Source organism: Staurois parvus, unplaced genomic scaffold (assembly GCF_062004578.1).
Source record: "Staurois parvus isolate SC_StPar_1 unplaced genomic scaffold, SC_StPar_1.0 ptg000209l, whole genome shotgun sequence".
Classification (NCBI taxonomy): Eukaryota; Metazoa; Chordata; class Amphibia; order Anura; family Ranidae; genus Staurois; species Staurois parvus.
In genome coordinates, this window is record NW_028318005.1 from 3,995,088 (window position 1) to 4,014,385 (window position 19,298).

Here is a 19,298-nt window from a genome sequence, read left to right on the forward strand (position 1 = left end):
GAATGTTGAGAATGGCCATCTTAGGAGTCACACCTTATGTAAATGCAGGTCAAGCTGGATTTCCTTCATTCAGAAGTGTATTTTACAGGATAACTGTTTCTCACTCTTTATCACAAACTTAAAGTTGTTCTAAAGCGTAAACATTTTTTTTACCTTAATGCATTCCCTGGACTAAGGTAAAAAATATTTATTAATCAGTATCGCCCCCCCTTATACTTACCAGGGTCCTCACTTGATTCAGCACTGGGCCTGTCTGCAGAGACTCTGTTTTCTCTCCCTGCTCTCATAGGTTTTGCTGAGGCAGCAGGAGGCATTGGAGGGGCCAATGTCTATGGACACAGGCAGTGCGGCTTGGGATCAACCCTGCAGGTGAGCCACCACAGGAAGCGTCTTCCAATGATGGCACACCATGTAGAGGAGGGGGACCAGAAAAGAGAAGTTTCAGGAATGCTCTGTGCAATTCCATTGCCCACAACAGGTAAGTATAACATAGTGTAAAAAATCACTTTAACCATCACAGAGAAACAGAATAATAAAACAATAGCAGTTACCTTTTTATAAGCGACTGACAGACAACCCAAGGCATACACCAAAAAGAAAGCCTGAGGAAAGAAGAAATAAACCACTTCAAGGTTATGTCTGCTTTAAAGCATTTGACATTTTTTGTTTAGGGAAGTGTCAGTCTCTCTTAACTCCTTGCCTACTGGGCACTTATACCCACTTCGTGCCCAGGCCAATTTTCAGCTTTCAGCACTCACACTCTGAATGACAATAGTGCGATCATGTAACACTGTACCCATATGACATTTTTATCATGTTTTTCACACACATAGAGCTTTCTTTTGGTGGTATTTAATCGCCACTGGGTTTTGTATTTCTTGCATTATAAACAAAAAAATGCAAAATATTTGAAAAAAAAAAAAGTTTTTCTTTGTTTCTACTATAAAATTTTGCAAACATGTAATTTTTCTCCTTCACTGATGTGTGTTGATGAGGCAGCACTGATAAGGTGGCATGGATAGGCTGCACTGATGAGGTGGCACAAGTGGGCATTGATAAGAAGGCATTGATGATGCTGCACTGATATGCAGCAATGATGGTCACGGATGGACTGCGCTGACTGACGGCACTGACTGATAGCACTAACTGGCTGCACTGATGGGTGGCACTGCTGGGCACTGATTATCACTGCCGATCTGCTCTGTGACAGCTGCAGGTTATCGGCAGTACTTTCCTCACACTGTGACAGCATGAGGAAAGTGCAGCCGATAGCCAGCAACTGTATTTACTCCATGATCTACTGTGTCATTGGACACAGCTGATCACGTGTGATTGGCCGCTGTGATCGTCACGTGATCAGCTGTGTCCGTAGGACACAGTGATCACAGAGATCGCCAGGTGTGCGCCAGTGGGGGTGCACAGGAGGACGTCATATGACGCCCTCCCAGAACTGGATAACCGTGCTGTAGCCATCATTAGGCTATAGCACAGTTACCACGTGGTTAATGGTCAGCAGAAGCACATCTGCTGAGTGAGTAAATGAGGCGCCAGCCCCAATGAGGGGAAAAAAAAAAACTTTATTCCTTCAGGTTACCCTTGCACACGGAAGCACTTGGGTGCTCAGTAAAAATGCATGCTGAGCAGCCAAATCAAGCCCCGTTGCAGCACGATGTTTATCCCGTGAAGACTGTATCCCCCTGCAGCAACTGCACATGCTCCAGAATCAGGGAAAACAAGCTGAGCACCAAGCTAAAGCCAGAGAGGTACTTGAAGTCACTTAACTCCTTACATGCCAGACTACAACACAGGCACGGGGTGCTACAGCCGCTGTGAAATCCTGTAACCCCTGTGTATCAGCACTGTTAATAAGGATGACCCGTGCCTGTGTTTCTGCTCGGCTGTCACGGCGCCAGAGCTTCCGATTCCTGCCCATTAAAGAGCCTGTATAGTAGTCTGGCATGTAAGAAGTTAAGTGACTTAGCTTGGCTTGTCTTCCCTGATTCTGGCACGTGCAGTTGCTGCAGGTGATACAGATCTTCATGCTACATGGGTGTCCACTATGTTAAGGGACAAAAAAAAAAGTAAACCCTGCCGTTTACCTGCAGCAGGGCTAAATGTATATAAAAAAAAACATGATTTACACATCCCTGTCAAGGATTCTCCATTGTCAGAATACTTTGATCAGCGGCTGCTGACTGACAGTTTTCCAGCTTGATCAAACAGGGATGGCCACACACAGATGGAAACTCATCCGCTCCTGGCTGAACCAGCCAAACTTTGATCCATCTATACAAAAACACTTCCTAGTCCCTGGAGTCCAGCATTATCTTCCATGCACAGCTATCTTAAAAGTTATGTTCCTGTCTGTTTTTCGCCCCAAGTATGGTCAGACATGTGGCTGGTCTACACATGCGCGGGATCAAAACTGCATGATACTTTGTCCCTGTGAAGCATTGCCTCCTGGTGTTTTTTACATGAACATCCCAGGAGAGCAGGTGGCCGATCACACATACGTGATCCTTGCTTAGGCAATCAGAAGTTCCTGGCTGCAAAGAACAATAAAGAGATTTAACACTAAAACAATGTTCACAGATATGTAAGCATGAGGAGGAGGGAGGTAGCAGAGGAGAGGAAGTTCACTCCATTGGTGAAGGTCCACTTTAATCACAGAGAAATAGTTGCCGAAAATGATCGTTATCTGGCTGCAATACTTCTGACATGAAATCCGCACACAGCACAGTCAGGAGCAAAATCTACATTTCTTATCTCTTTACCCTACACTGCCAGGGAACTGGCATTTTCAGAAGCTGAAGTCAGAAATCCCAGTATTCCTCTCACAGCAGCTTCCTAGAAGTTTTGAAGTGTTTTGTTATGTTCCCCCAATTACTGTACATCTATCTAACCCCTGACATATATAAGGCAAACACCCCTTTACATCATCCATACAATCATCCCTGGCAGTGACTGTGCACATGTGTCACCAGGACTGAGGACTCTGTATGATCAGGATACATAATGAAAGGTAAAACCTTGGAAGAAATGACTAACAACATCAGAGCTGACATAACCAACCTACCACTTGAACTGTATACATAACCAACCTTTACACCCATAAAACATGAATAAAGACACTGCAATATACTACAGTGCCAATGTTATGAACCAATCAGAGGCCAAGGACAGCAGAGCTCAATTTAAAAAAGAACCACCTGCCCGGAACTGCATGTCCCGGGACGTCATGAATTGAGCACCCGTTTGAGTCAGTGTCAATGGGCATATGTTTGTGCCAAAACGAATGTTCGAATTGAACAGCACTATCACTACACCAGAAACAAATATAAATATACAGTACACACGCAAAACACAAAAAAAGGTGACTAAAAGTCCCAACATCAAAGCACAGTGAGAAACAAAATTTAATCATCAATAGTTCAAAGTCATGAATATGTATGTATCTTTCAAAATATGTGCAGGAGTGTATACAGTAACCAGTGAGACAACAATCCTCCACCTGATGGTAAACAAAACTTTAAAAGCTCAAAAGCACAGATCACATGGATACAATGTTTCCAGCATGAGGATGAAATTGTATGATAAAACGCATAGGGCACGGCTTCACAGGATAAGTCATCTTTTTATGGTTGTTACATTTGACTGAATAAGTGGATCGGTGCTAAAAGTGGCAAATAGGCAGTTTCCCTTTACAAGGGAATTTTCCCCAGTGAATGGGGTGAAACATTGCTAACTTCTATCATCCAATCATGTGCAAGAAAGAAGCTGTTCTTTTCTTTGCATATTATTTGGTATTCTTCGCAAATGTTACCATATTCATAAGCTTTGGAGAAAATCCCCTTGAAGAGTGCAACTTCACTCATAAACTGAGCAATGCATTTGCCGCTCAGCACAGCCGCTACAGATTCTGTTTGCTTCACCTTTGGTAAATTCACCCCATTACATCCATATTTTCTGTGCTTTTGACCTTCTATAACCAAGAATTCCAGCTTGGCATAAACAAACTACGCTGCTCAAAAAAATTAAAGGAACACTTTGAAAACAGATCAGATCTCAATGGGAAAAAATCTCATGCTGGGTATCTATACTGATATGGACTGGGCAATGTGTTAGGAATGTAAGGATGCCCCATCGTTTGATGGAAATGAAAATGATCAACCTACAGAGGACTGAATTCAAAGACACCTAGAAAATCAAAGTGAAAACATTATGCAGCAGTCTAGTTCATTTTGCTGAAATTTCATTGCAGCAACTCAAAATGGTACTCAGTAGTTTGTATGACCCCCATGTGCTTGTATGCATGCCTGAGAAAGTCGGAGCATGCTCCGAATGAGACAACGGATGGTGTCCTGGGGTGTTTCCTCCCAGATCTTGTCCAGGGCATCACTGAGCTCCTGGACAGTCTGAGGTGCAACCCGGCGTTGTCGAATGGACCGAAACATGATATCCCAGGGGTGTTCTATTGGATTTAGGTCAGGTGAGAGTGGGGGCCATTCAATGGTATCAATTCCTTCATCCTCCTGGAACTGCCTGCAAACTCTCACCACATGAGGCTGGGCATTGTTGTGCACCAGGAGGAACCCAGGACCTTCTGCACTACTGTAGGGTCTGACAATTGGTCCAAGAATTTCATCCTGATACCTAATGGCAGTCAGGGTGCCATTGTCTAGCCCAGGGGTGGGCAAACTTTTTGACTTGAGGGCCGCAATGGGTTCATATATTGGACCCGGGGGCCGGACCAAGAGTAGATGAATGATGTGTATGTGTCATCCATAGTAAGTATAGTAATATTCCCCCATAGTATGCATAGTAATTAATACCCCATATAGTAATTCATCCTCCATAGTGATTCATCCCCCATATAGTAATTCATCCCCCATAGTAATTCATCCCCCATATAGTAATTCATCCCCCATAGTAATTCATCCCCCATATAGTAATTCATCCCCCATAGTAATTCATCCCCCATATAGTAATTCATCCCCCTATAGTAATTCATCCCCCCTATAGTAATTCATTCCCCATCATTCAGACCATCACTGACCCACCACCAAAACGGTCATGCTGAAGGATGTTACAGGCAGTATAACGTACTCCAAGGTTTCTCCAGACCGTTTCACGTCTGTCACATGTGCTCAGGATGAACCTGCTCTCATCTGTGAAAAGCACAGGGCACCAGTAGCGGACCTGCCAATTCTGGTGTTCAATTGCAAATGCCAATCGAACTCTATGGTGCCGGGCAGTAAGCACAGGGCCCACTAGAGGATGTCGGGCCCTCAGGTCACCCTCATGAAGTCTATTTCTGATTGTTTGGTCACAGACATTCACATCAGTGGCCTGCTGGAGGTAATTTTGTAGGGCTCTGGCAGTGCTCCTCCTGTTCCTCCTTGCACAAAGGAGCAGATACCAGTCCTGCTGATGGGTTAAGGACCTTCTATGGCCCTGTCCAGCTCTCCTAGAGTAACTGCCTTTCTCCTGAATTTCCTCCATGCTCTTGAGACTGTGCTGGGAGACACAGCAAACCTTCTGGTAATGGCACGTATTGATGTGCCATCCTGGAGGAGTTGGACTGCCTGTGAAACCTCTGTAGGGTCCAGGTATCGCCTCATGCTTCCAGTAGTGACATTGACCCTAGCCAAATGCAAAACTAGTAAAAACAGTTAAAAAGATAAGTAGGGAAAAAAATGTCAGTGGCTTCCACCTGTAAAACCATTCCTGTTTTGGGAGTCGTCGCATTGTTGCCCATCTAGTGCACCTCTTGTTAATTTCATTAACACCAAAGCAGCTGAAACTGATTAACAACCCCCTCTGCTACTTAACTGACCAGATCAATATCCCAGGAGTTTAAATGACTTGATGCTATACTCCGATTAAAAAGTGTTCCTTTAATTTTTATGAGCATTGTATTTGAAGTGACAGAATAGCTGGAGTTAGACTTTAAATATTATACCCAATATAGTCAATGATGTTAATGTTACATCTTTTACAATATTATAAATCTTTTTATTACTGCTCTCTGTGCCCCAATAGGAAGATTTCCCTGCATTTCCTGTTCCAAGAGACACAATAGGAAATAGGTGAAAATCTCTCCAAAGCGACGAAAAATTCAGCTGTCACTGGAAAAAGGGACCCAATTCCTATCACTTGCTTTCCTTTGACAGAGAGTTTAGGTCTCCCCAGTGGTTACACAGCAAAAGCTGGCTGAGTTTCTTTCCCTTCCTTGTTCTATCCAAAACTAATTAAAAGTGATACATAAAGGCGCAATCCCCTATAGGGAGAGCGAGTATAAAGTATGTATTAAGCCCTACTATTCTCCAAGTAATGCAGTGAAGGATGTAAAGATCATATGATTCTGCACAAAGAAATACGGGAGGTGGGAGAATAAGGAGATGAAGGCCCTGCAAGGAAAGGTCCCCAATAGACTTTCTCTGTGAAAGATCTTTCTAAATTTTCTTACTGTTCAGACTATTTACCTCTTCACGGCTCAGCTGTAAATACTCAAACATTCGGAATGGATTTCTCCGGCAAACAAGTTTGTGCTTCTTCTAAAATTGTAAAGATATGATAAGTTTAATACAAAGAAAATAAAGAGTTCTTTTATTCAGCCTAAAACACAAGCTTTCAATTTGAACTGTAAGGCAAAATAATGATGTCCATTAAAACATGAGGGTAAAAGTTGTGGGATGCTATACTGTAGCCCCCATGATGATACAATATCTACATCTTTCTCAACAACAAACACAGCTGCACAGTAACCTACACAGTATAGGTGTACATGTACTGTATACAGTGTGTACTTGGATCTGGTATTCTATCACTTCAATAGATCTTGATCACGATTTGTTTATACAATCTTAAATTCTATTGAAATGACAAAATCTTTTTACACATTCTTCCACTGCACGTTTAAGTGTTGCATATCAAACCTACTTCTCCATGGAAGATGTCACTTTGCTTCTCTCTCCGCTAACGACAGCTACAGTTGTGCAGACAGACACTATGACCATCTTTTGAGTATTATTGGTGTCCCTGTGTGACAAAATGTTGGGACAGAATGACAGATCAATGTACCTGTTGGAAATAGGTACAAGAATTTGTGGCAAGCACATTGGGGTTTATTTACTAAAGCTGGAGAGTGCAAAATCAGGCCCATTTTGTGCATAGAAACCAATCAGCTTCTAACCTCAGCTTGTTCAATTAAACTCTGTCAATAAAAACTGGAAGTTGATTGGTTTCTGTGCAGAAGTGAGCCTGATTTTGCACTCTCCAGCTTTAGTAAATAAACCTGTGTGTGTGGAGGCACACTGGAGTGTCTATACGAACAGCCAAAGTCTTTTAAAGCTGGGTGGACGAAGCCTGATGGGGATTCACAGACACTAGTTCTCCATCACGTCTGCTACCCTTGTGATTAACAGCAGGCAGTGAGCTGATGCAAAGCCAAAAAAGCATGTTTATGGCTATATAATCTGCTCACTGCCTCCTGTCAATCACAAGGAGAGAGAAGACCTGATGGGGAACTAATGTCTCAGCTTTCCCACCAGGATTTGCCCAATGTCAATGTCACTGTTTGCTAGGTGGCTGTTGGCTGTGAAGCTGACAGCGTCCTTAACAACCACTGACAGATCTGTGCACCTGCTCCTGCATGCATATCAAATTTTGACATGTCCATGCGACAGGTGCATCTGCATCCACTTCTATGGGCTGTCTGCGTGCAGCCCTGAGGTGCATACAGACATAGAAGAGCGGGTGTCAGTGCCTGTATAAATGAGCCCTTAATGAAATTCACTTGACAGTTACAGATGACAATGTTTTTCATCACAAGGGAATTTTACTCACTATATTTTTTGACTTGCATGACTAGTACAATATATATTGCATAATATGTAAACATTGCATACCGTTTGTAGCCAACATTGTGTCTAGTGACTAGGAAACTTACATTTTTGTCATTCTGCCCATCTTTGTCTTGAAGACTAGCAGAGTCTTGTTCCTCTTCCACCAACACATATTCATGTTCTTCCCCATTGATTACACTTTTCTCAGCAGAAATGTTTTGAACAGTCTGTTTTGCTGGCCTACAGCCACAATGTACAATTAAGTCATCATGTCTATGACAATGCATCTTCTCCAGAACTTCTCTATCTGGTGCAACGTACTGTTCCTGAGCCTCCAGTTCCTCTGAGCTATATTTTGCTAAAGGATCAAAAAGGGGGTTACCTTCAAAATCCTCATTTCTTTCATCTGCAGAAGTAAATTTATTTGGAGCTTTGCAGTCCACAGAATCTACAGTTTCATCTTTATCCTCCGCAAAATCAATCAGGGAGCAATAATCTCCAAGAATCTTGTCAGCAGTATTCCTGTCCATTCCTTGTCCTTCTAAGAGACTTCTAGCCCACTCCACATGAAGCTGGTATCTAGAATTAGTTTAGAAATAATAAAGGTGAATTCCAGGCAAATGCACTGATAAAATGCATACATGGGAGAGGTTTTAGATAGCAGAGGATTTGTATTTCTGTTCATCTGGTTCTGAGATTAACCGAGCTCTGTGAAAGAGCACAGCTCTGTCTGATTTTCTTCTGCTGCAGTCAAGTAACATATACAGGTCCCACCCCCGCCTGATAGTAGAGTGAAAGGAGAAGTAGCAAAGTTTTCCCAGTATGAGCTTTGCTGTACAAGGAAATCCAAGAGGTTCTTCAGCCTGAAAAAATAAAAAACAAAAAAAATAAAAGTCAACAGCTACAAATTCTGTAGCTGCTGACTTTTAACAAAAAGGACACTTTCCTGTCCAGGAAACCAGCACTGTTCTCACCCAGGCTGGTTCTTCACCGGTCTTCAGGTCTCCGTGTTTACTAAGGGAAGCCAGCTGTTACTTCTCGCGGGTTCAGAGCCAGCTCCTCACTGTACATACATGAATCACACTGCACTTTGTGAATGGACCCGCAGCCTCCTGGGACCTGTGATGTGTCCCAGGAGGTTGTGGTCATGGGGAGAAAACTTCCAGTGAAATCGCATAGGTGATTTCAGCAAAGTGGGTGCAGGTACCTGTCAAAACTAGGAAACCGCTACCTAAAAAAGCAAAACTCCAAAAATCATGAGGGAAGCTTGTGAGGACATAAAGCAGAATGTCCCTTTTTAGGTAACGTTCTACTTTAAATAGATCTCAAGCCTCTCAGCCCTATTTTTTTTTTTAGCCTAATGCAAACATTGTTGTGAATTGTAACCTTTTCACATACTCACCTGCCCAGCGGATCCAGAAGTGTTCTGCAAAATCCTATCAGAATTCAGCCCCCGCTTTGTCCTGTGCTACTATCTTTTTATGTGACATCAGGAGACCCACAGACTCTTCCAGGTTCAGCTGCCAGGCCTCTCAATGACGCAGCGCTAGGCCCGCCACCTTTCTCTTGTCTCATTGAAGGACTTTGCCTTCTGGGATACAGTGGGGAAAATAATTATTTGATTCCCTGCAGATTTTGTAAATTTGTCCACTTACAAAGAAATTAAGGGTCTAGGATCTTTATCATAGGTGTAATTAAAATGATAGAGACAGAATATCAACCAAAAACCTAGAAAAAACACATGATACAAATGTTATAAATCAGGTTGCAGTTCAGTGAGTACAAAAAGTATTTGATCCCCAAGCAAAACATGACTTTGTACTTGGTGGAGAAAACCTTGTTGGCAAGAACAAAGGTAAGATGTTTCTTACCAAGTTTGCACACATCTCAGGAGGGATTTTGGACTATTCTTCATTACATATCTTCTCCAAATCCTTAAGGTTTCTTGGCTGTCACTTGGCAACTCCAAGTTTTAGCTTCCTCCATAAAATTTCTATAGGATTATGGTCTGGAGACTGGATAAACCACTCCATGACCTTAATGTGCTTCTTCTTGAGCAATTCTTTTGTTGCCTTGGAGGTATGTTGTGGTTCATTTTCATGCTGGAAGATCCATCCATGACCCATCTTCAGTGTTCTGGCTGAGGGAAGAAGGTTCTCATCCAAAACTTTACAATACATGGCCCCGTTCATTGGCCCCACAATGCGGCAAAGTCGGCCTGTACCTTTAGCAAGGAAACATCCCCAAAGCATAATGTTTCCACTTCCCTGCTTGACTACAGGGATGGTGTTTTTGGGGTCACAGTCAACATTTTTCATCCCCCAAACACAGCAAGTCAAGTTAATACCTGTCAGGGCAGGGCTGTGGAACGGACAGGTAGGCCTAGTGGCAGGGTAACGCACTGGCTGACGACAACCACCACCAACAGACTGAAGTCCCTCAGGGCGCGGAGTCTAAGTCCCAGGCTGCCCTTCACCAGGGCCCCTGATGGTGGGGATGGACTTGACGCAACCAGGGACCAGGTCGCGGCCCCCGAGACACCCCAGCTGCGGTAATGGCCGCCGCCAATGGCGTGTAGTTGGTGAGAATGACAATAGCGTAGTCAGACAAGCCGGGTCAATAACAACGGGACAAAACAGTACAGAACAGTAGACAGAGAATCACAGGTCACGGGCCGGGTTCAGCAACGGAAGGTCAGATCAAAGGGAAACGCAGAGAATGGTCTTAGTCACAAGCCGAGTCAGAATACCAGAAGAGTCACGAGCGTATACACAGAGCTGTAGCAAGACAAAGACACAAGACACAAGTGCAAAGAGCATGTGCAGATCCCAGGCTTATATGTACTCAGCCACACCCCTCTGGGGGATGGACCTCAGAGACCTGAAGGCATAAAAGATTCCCATCATGCTCAGCAGAAATCCAAGATGGATGCTAGCACATGGAGTAACATAACCTCTGGGAAAAGGTAGGACCTTGACAGTACCTCCTCCTCAAGGGCCCCTCCCCCTCCGCGGCTCAACAAAAGGTTTCCGAGGAAAGCGGGTATGAAACGCGCGGAGGAGGGCAGGAGCATGGACATCCGCGGAAGGAACCCAGGAACGCTCCTCGGGACCATAACCGCGCCAATGAACCAGGAACTGTAATCGGCCGCGCACCAATCGAGAGTCCAGGATCCGGCTCACCTCATACTCCTCATGACCGTCAACCCGAATGGGACGGGGCCGAGGCAGAGAGGTAGTGAAGCGATTGCAGATCAGAGGTTTCAACAGTGATACATGAAAGATATTGGAGATCCGCATCCCAGGTGGAAGGGCAAGGGCATAGGCCACCGGATTCACCTTGCGGAGAATGCGAAAAGGACCGACAAAACGGGGAGCTAGTTTGGGTGTGGGAACCCTAAGATTGAGGTTACGAGTAGACAACCACACCCGATCGCCGACCTGGTATGAAGGAGCGGGCAACCGTCTGCGATCAGCCTGGAACTTCTGACGCTGAGCCGAGTCCCTCAAAGCCCTCTGGATCTGCCCCCATGAAGAACGCAGGGCAGCAAGATGGTCCTCCACAGCCGGAATGTCCTGTGGTGAGAACCTCTCAGGTAATACCGCGGGTTGGTACCCATAGTTGGCCATGAAGGGGGACATCCCGGAGGAGGAGTTGACCGCTGAGTTCCTGGCAAACTCAGCCCAAGGCAGGAGATCGGCCCAATCGTCCTGATGGTCTGAGATATAACACCGAAGGAATTGTTCTAAGGCCTGATTGGAACGCTCCGCAGCCCCATTGGACTGCGGGTGGTAGGCTGAAGAAAAGGAGAGACTAATGCCCAACTGGGAGCAGAAGGCGCGCCAGAATCTGGACACGAACTGACTCCCGCGGTCCGAGACAATCACCTTGGGCAACCCATGCAGGCGAAAAATCTCCCTGGAAAAGACCGTGGCCAGTTCTTGCGCTGTTGGTAATTTCCTGAGTGGAATACAATGGCACATTTTGGAAAAACGATCGACGACCATGAGGATGACCGTATGGCCCCGAGACACAGGGAGGTCTACAATAAAGTCCATGCCCAGGTGTGACCAAGGACGCTCCCCATTGGGAATGGGTTGCAGAAGACCCATTGGAAGATGCCGTGGAGATTTATTCTGGGCACAGATCGAACATGCCGCTACATAAGAGGCGATGTCGGCACGGAGAGTTGGCCACCAGAACAACCGAGAGACGACCCAAGACAACTGGTTCCTCCCCGGATGCCCGGCAGTTTTGGAGTTATGGTAGGTACGCAGCAGACGGGTGCGCAACCCCTCGGGTACAAAACATCTACCCTCCGGTCTCTCGGGAGGAGCGTCAGTTTGAGCCGCCAAAATCTGCTCCCCAAGGGGAGAAGTCAGACTGGTACGAATGGCAGCCAGGATATGATCCGGAGGTATGACCGAGGTTGGCTCAGAGTCCTCCCTGGACAACTCAGAGTATTGCCGCGATAATGCATCAGCCCTGACATTCTTGGAACCAGGCAAATAGGAGACCACATAGTTGAACCGTGACAAGAACAAGGCCCATCTGGCTTGACGGGGTGTCAATCTTTTGGCCTCCGAAAGATAAGTCAGGTTCTTATGATCGGTAAGAATGAGGACCGGAACTGCGGAGCCCTCGAGCAGGTGCCTCCATTCCTTGAGAGCCAGAATGATTGCCAACAACTCCCTATCTCCAATCTGGTAGTTGCACTCTGCAGAGGAAAGCTTCCTGGAGTAGAACCCACAGGGAAGTAGGGGTCCATCGGGCGACCGACGTTGAGACAGGAGAGCGCCTACTCCTGTCTCGGATGCATCAACCTCAAGAACGAAGGGCAATCCAGGATTGGGATGAGACAGTATCGGAGCCGAAGCGAAGGCGGATTTCAGAGCCTCAAAAGCTACGATGGCCTCGGATGGCCACTCGTGAGGATTGCTGCCCTTCTTGGTTAGGTCTGAGAGAGGTTTTGCCAGCGTGGAGAAATTTCTGATGAATTTCCGATAGTAGTTGGCAAAACCCAAAAAGCGCTGAATGGGCCGAAGGCCATTGGGACGAGGCCACTGCAGAACTGCCGAAACCTTCTGAGGGTCCATGGAGAATCCCTCTGCAGAAATGATGTAGCCTAAAAAGGCAACTTGGGATCGATGGAATTCGCACTTCTCAAGTTTACAAAAAAGTTCGTTCTCACGTAATCGTTGCAGCACCTGCTTGACATCCTGGATATGGGACTCCATGGAGGCAGAGTAAACCAGGATGTCATCCAAGTAAACTACCACGCACTGCTGCAACAAGTCACGAAGGACATCATTTATGAATTCCTGAAAAACTGCGGGCGCGTTACACAACCCGAAGGGCATCACCAGGTATTCGTAGTGACCGGTTCTGGTGTTAAACGCGGTCTTCCACTCATCCCCCTGTTTGATCCGTACGAGGTTGTACGCCGCCCTAAGGTCAAGTTTGGTAAAGACTGTTGCCCCCTTAAGGCGGTCGAACAACTCAGTAATCAAGGGAATCGGGTAGGCATTCTTAGTGGTGATTCGATTGAGACCCCTATAATCGATGCAAGGCCTCAATTCACCACCCTTCTTCTTTACAAAGAAAAAGCCCGCTCCTGCTGGGGAAGTAGACTTACGAATGTGCCCCCGGGAAAGCGCATCCGCAACGTACTCCTCCATGGCCTTATTCTCCGCAACCGAGAGAGGATACACCCTGCCACGCGGAGGAGTGGCACCGGGTTGCAAGGATATGGCGCAGTCGTAAGGACGATGAGCAGGTAAGGCACCAGCGCGTACCTTATCAAACACGTCCTGGTACTCCCCATAATCAGTGGGCAACGCAGAGTCTGAGGAGGCACACAACACCTTAACCGGCCCACGGATGCACCCGGCCCCACACTGTGAAGACCACGAGAGAATCTCGGCAGTTTGCCAATTGAAGGTTGGATTGTGCATCTGGAGCCAGGGATACCCCAAAACCACCGAATAGTGCGGAGAAGAAATCACCTGGAAACAGGCCAACTCCCTGTGAACAGCCCCAATAGCTACTTCAACTGGCATAGTCTCGTGGGTAACCTGCGGTGGTTGCAGGGGCCTGCCATCTATCGCCTCGAGAACCAATGGGGTAACTCGAGCCTGCAGGGGAATGGAGTGCTGGGCAGCAAACGAGCTGTCCATAAACAACCCGCCAGCCCCAGAATCTACCAACGCCTGGGCCGTCACCGAGCCCTCTGCCCAAGAGAGGACAACGGTGATCAGTGGCTTATCTCTGCGGAACGCCGGGGACGAGGAGACTCCACCCAAGATCTGTCCCCGACAGGATCTCAGGTGCGAGCGTTTCCCGGACGGACCGGACAGGACTGCCGAAAGTGCCCACCAAGACCACAGTACAGGCAGCGACCCTCCCGACGCCGAGCGGCTCGCTCTCCCTCGGAAAGGCGAGCAAACCCCAGCTGCATGGGCTCACCACCAGACAATCTATCCCCAGGAGGCGTGGGAGGAGAGGGAGGAACGGGTGGGATAGAAAACGCAGGTGCCAGTCGATTGGAAGGCCTCCGCAGGCGTTCCTTGAGTGAAGGCCTCTCCCTGAGCCTGGTATCAATCAGGATCAGGAAGGAAATTAGTGCTTCCAGCTCCACAGGCAATTCCTTGGCTGCGATCTCATCCTTCAATGCATCAGAAAGACCCTGAGAAAACGCAGCCACCAGAGCCTCATTGTTCCAACCCACCTCTGCTGCCAGGGTACGAAACTCTATGGCGTACTCGGCCACGGTCCGTGAACCCTGATGCATAGACATGAGCAGCTTGGCAGCCGAGGCGGAGCGAGCCGGTACATCGAATACCCTACGGAAGGCATCGACAAAACCGGAAAACTCGTGAATCACGGGGTCATTCCTCTCCCATAAGGGATTCGCCCAGGCCAAGGCCTTGTCTGAGAGTAGTGAGATGAGGAAACCCACCTTTGACCTCTCAGTCGGAAAAGCGTAGGGGATTAATTCAAAGTAAATCCCCACCTGGTTAAGGAACCCACGACACTGACTCGGCTCACCCCCAAAGCGCTGTGGAAGAGGGGCTGAACCGGTCATACCTCTGGACACCGCGGGTGCCGCATCAGCCGCGGCGGTAGGCACAGCAAGCGGAACAGCAGCGGGAGCGACCACCGGAGTGACAACCGGCCTAATAACACCAGGAGTAAGGTGCGCGGTGCGTGCCAGCAGAGTTTGCAACGCCTGAGCGAACTGATCCAACAGGAGATCCTGTTGATCCAGTCTGGCAACCAACATAGGAAGTGAAGGCGTACCTGCACCGTCAGGATTCATGGCACTTGTGTAATGTCAGGGCAGGGCTGTGGAACGGACAGGTAGGCCTAGTGGCAGGGTAACGCACTGGCTGACGACAACCACCACCAACAGACTGAAGTCCCTCAGGGCGCGGAGTCTAAGTCCCAGGCTGCCCTTCACCAGGGCCCCTGATGGTGGGGATGGACTTGACGCAACCAGGGACCAGGTCGCGGCCCCCGAGACACCCCAGCTGCGGTAATGGCCGCCGCCAATGGCGTGTAGTTGGTGAGAATGACAATAGCGTAGTCAGACAAGCCGGGTCAATAACAACGGGACAAAACAGTACAGAACAGTAGACAGAGAATCACAGGTCACGGGCCGGGTTCAGCAACGGAAGGTCAGATCAAAGGGAAACGCAGAGAATGGTCTTAGTCACAAGCCAAGTCAGAATACCAGAAGAGTCACGAGCGTATACACAGAGCTGTAGCAAGACAAAGACACAAGACACAAGTGCAAAGAGCATGTGCAGATCCCAGGCTTATATGTACTCAGCCACACCCCTCTGGGGGATGGACCTCAGAGACCTGAAGGCATAAAAGATTCCCATCATGCTCAGCAGAAATCCAAGATGGATGCTAGCACATGGAGTAACATAACCTCTGGGAAAAGGTAGGACCTTGACAATACCAAAAAGCTCAATTTTGGTCTCATCTGATCACAGCACTTTCTCCCAATCCTGCTCTGAATCATTTAGATGTTCATTAGCAAATTTCAGACGGGCCGGTACATGTGCCTTCATGAGGAGAGGGACCTTGCGGGCGTTGCAGGATTTCAATCCATGGTGGCATATTGTGTTACCAATGGTTTGTTTGGTGACTGTGGTCCCAACTGCCTTGAGATCATTCACAAGCTCCTCTCGTGTAATTCTGCGCTGATCCCTCACTTTTCTCATGATCATCCTTACCCCATGAGGCAAAATATAGCATGGAGCTCCAGACCGAGGGAGAATGATGGTTATTTTGTATTTCTTCTATTTGCGAAAAATCGCTCTAACAGCTGTCTCCTTCTCACCAAACTTCTTGCTGATGGTCGTCTAGCCCATTCCAGCCTTGCGCAGGTCTACAATCTTGTCCCTGACGTCCTTTGACAGCTCTTTGGTCTTGCCCATGATGGTGAGGTTTGAATGGAAGAAAGATTCTGTGGACAGGTGTCTTTTATACACATAAAGAGTTGTCATTAGGAGCATTCCATTCTTAAATTGACCAATCTGTGTACCACATGAGGACATAGCCAGTCTGTGGGAGCCAGGATTATTGTTGGTTGGTAGGGGGTCAAATACTTTTTTAACTCACTGAACTGCAACTCAATTTATAACATCTGTATCGTGTTTTTTCTGAATTTTTGGTTGATTTTCTGTCTCTATCATTTAACATACACCTATGATAAAAATTATAGACCCTTTAATTATTTATTATTATTTTTATTTATTTTATATAAGTGTGCAAACTTACAAAATCTGCAGGGGATCAAATAATTACTTTCACCACTGTATGTGACGTACATATCCCAGGAGGCATAGCGGGTATAGTGCACATCATTCGCCTAGGTGAGTGACTTACATGGTGGGCGGGCCTGATGTTTTATATTTTACAAAAACAAGATAAACAAGAAGAAGAAAAAAGTGCACTTTGTATGAAGATGAGGGGAGGAGGGGTGGAGAAAAGGTAACTTGTATATGAGGGTGAAGATCCACATTAAGCATGTACCAAGTAGAATAAAGCAAAGGTTCAGAATTTTGTATCTCTGTCAGTGGACAGTAACTATCCCACACAGCAATTTTACTAAATTATTATAAATTGTTCAGTAGTATTTTAATTGTTCAGTAATATGGTAATAGTTTTAGTATTGGGGTGCACATAAAAGAGCCTTAAAGTAGCATTGAATTAAATTATGGCAAGGGTGATGATATCGCCAGGCACAGCATTAGGTTCCATTGGATCTTATTCAGGCAGGTAAGAGTGCTGTTATTTGTTTATTGCTTTCAAAATTAACCTTTACACAAAAATGCACATTTTGTACACTGAAGAAATGGCACAAGCCTCACCAGTTACATGATAACTAATAGTACTTACTTTTTGGATGAAATGATTGGTAGTTTCATTTTAGAAGCTGTAAAATAATGTAATTTATTTAGTATTAATCCTAGATTTAGTAATCTATGAAATAGATTGTATGAAAACAACTAAACAAATAAAAACAATAAAACAGAATAATTCTAGAGTATGTTCATCCATAATGACATGCAGGCTTTTTCCAAACGAAACAGAGAATATTCCATACCAACCAATCAAAATTAATTTTTAGTGATGTACATCAGTAAACAAGAATAACTGATTGCAAGTTATAGTTCTTGCACATCACCATTGCTTTTTGAACTGGTTTATCAAATAAGGCAATTGAGCAACAGTTCTGATACCTGCTACACATAAACATTTTAACCTGAACTCCAGATGTAACCTTTATTTCATATCTACATTGGTCCTACACATTCCCAGCATGCCTGGTATTTTATCCAGTGACTACAAGGTGCTCTATGATTGGAAAAGGTGGAAAAAGGAGGTGGTGATGTCACAATCCCCACCTCAGAGTATGCCTTGCAGTCACTGAAAAAAACAAAACAAAAAGGCATTCTGAAATTGGTATTAGTGTCGAGAAAGTGACCTCCTGTAGTTAGTATGCAGAGTTCAGCACAGGACCCAGAAAATCACAGCTATTACTGTAGTAGCACCAGGTATTACATTAACTGTCAGATTCCCCAGTTGCCCTTCAAGTATGAGATATGTATACTTACATTTGCCCAAGCTGGACCAATGTAAGTATGCGATACGATTCATACATGCAGTTCAGCTTTAACCAGTTCCCGCCAAAGGTACAAATATATGCAGCCTCTTGGTGGGTAGGCTTTAAAGCTGAGAGATGGCATATATGCACCCCAATATAAAACATTTTCCTATGCTGAGAGCGCGCTCCCAACACAGTAACCATCGGGTACCGGAAAGCTCCCGATGCATACTTGTAATCTGGAGCTTTCCAATCATGTGTCCACTGTGATCACATTGGTCAGATGACCTGAAATGCCTGCCTCCCTGTCCCGGCATTTAGGATCTCTTAAAGGGCCGGAAGGCGGCACTGGGAGGGGGTTAACAATGTTTCTAAATTAATATACAAGGTTTCTAGCTAGGTATACTAAATGTATTTGTAGTTTTACAACAGTTTAGGAGACAAAAGATTACATGCATTTCTAAACTGCTCTTTGTAGTGTTTCATAGCACTTGTGGTTTACATACTGACTGGAGTCTTAGTGCTAGTATGAATATTAATACATAAATTGCTCATCTAGCCCAGCCATCAGTTTGGATACCTATGCCTATATAATAGCATAACTTTAATTCAGAATATTAGATACCATTACACATTTTTGATGGCCCACATTTCAGGTTTTTTTTGCAGTTAGTTACAATTAATTACAGTAACCCACCCTAACAATGTAGAATCTGTATTATACATTACTGGCTATACTCACGTTTACGACCTTTCCACCGGGACCTCAGCTCCCCCTGCTCAATGTTGTATTCAGGTCTACTTCTTGATAAAATCCCCTTCCCAAAATATCCCTATGAATAAAAGAAACAGGCTCGATTTTATATGCTCTACATATCATATTGACTCTACTGTATACATGGCAAGGATTTAAAGCCCAACTCTGGAGAAAGTGAAAACTTCTCCCTTGCAGTGGGGTTGCCCCCTCACTGAAAGGGTCAAACACTCATTTAGGTCTAAGGGATGGGAAAACATTTCACTTGCCTGATCCTCAGCCAGCATGCCCCTATGCTCTGGGAGTGGCCTGTTCCCCTTCTCTGACTTCGGTATACTCCGCAGCATGTATTGTGTGGCTTAAAAATATAAAGCTGAATTCTTTCAGTGGGACTGATTTACTAAAGCAGTACAGCATGTTCATTTTCAAAGTGGATTTCATTTATCTTGGTGAATAGGCTGAAACAAAGTAAAACTTTCCACTGCAGAGAATACCCAGTGCTATGCAAAAAAAAATAAAAACAGGATTATTTCTGACACTTTTTCCCCCATTTTCTTTCCACATAATAGGGTACTCT

The 19,298-nt window shown here is 45.6% G+C and overlaps 1 protein-coding gene across 2 annotated transcripts in view; it reads right to left on the bottom strand.

Annotated features, from left to right (window-relative positions):
• TSEN2 (tRNA splicing endonuclease subunit 2) overlaps nt 1-19,298 on the bottom strand; it is a 61,422-nt gene that overhangs the window by 17,482 nt on the left and 24,642 nt on the right. For both annotated transcript variants that reach the window (XM_089678693.1, XM_089678692.1), the window contains exons 3-7: nt 18,710-18,800; nt 17,259-17,295; nt 7,952-8,426; nt 6,486-6,557; nt 552-602 (exon numbers count right to left, since the gene is read on the bottom strand). In XM_089678693.1, coding sequence (XP_089534819.1) covers nt 552-602; nt 6,486-6,557; nt 7,952-8,426; nt 17,259-17,295; nt 18,710-18,800 — 726 coding nt within the window. The remainder of the gene's footprint in view (nt 1-551; nt 603-6,485; nt 6,558-7,951; nt 8,427-17,258; nt 17,296-18,709; nt 18,801-19,298) is intronic.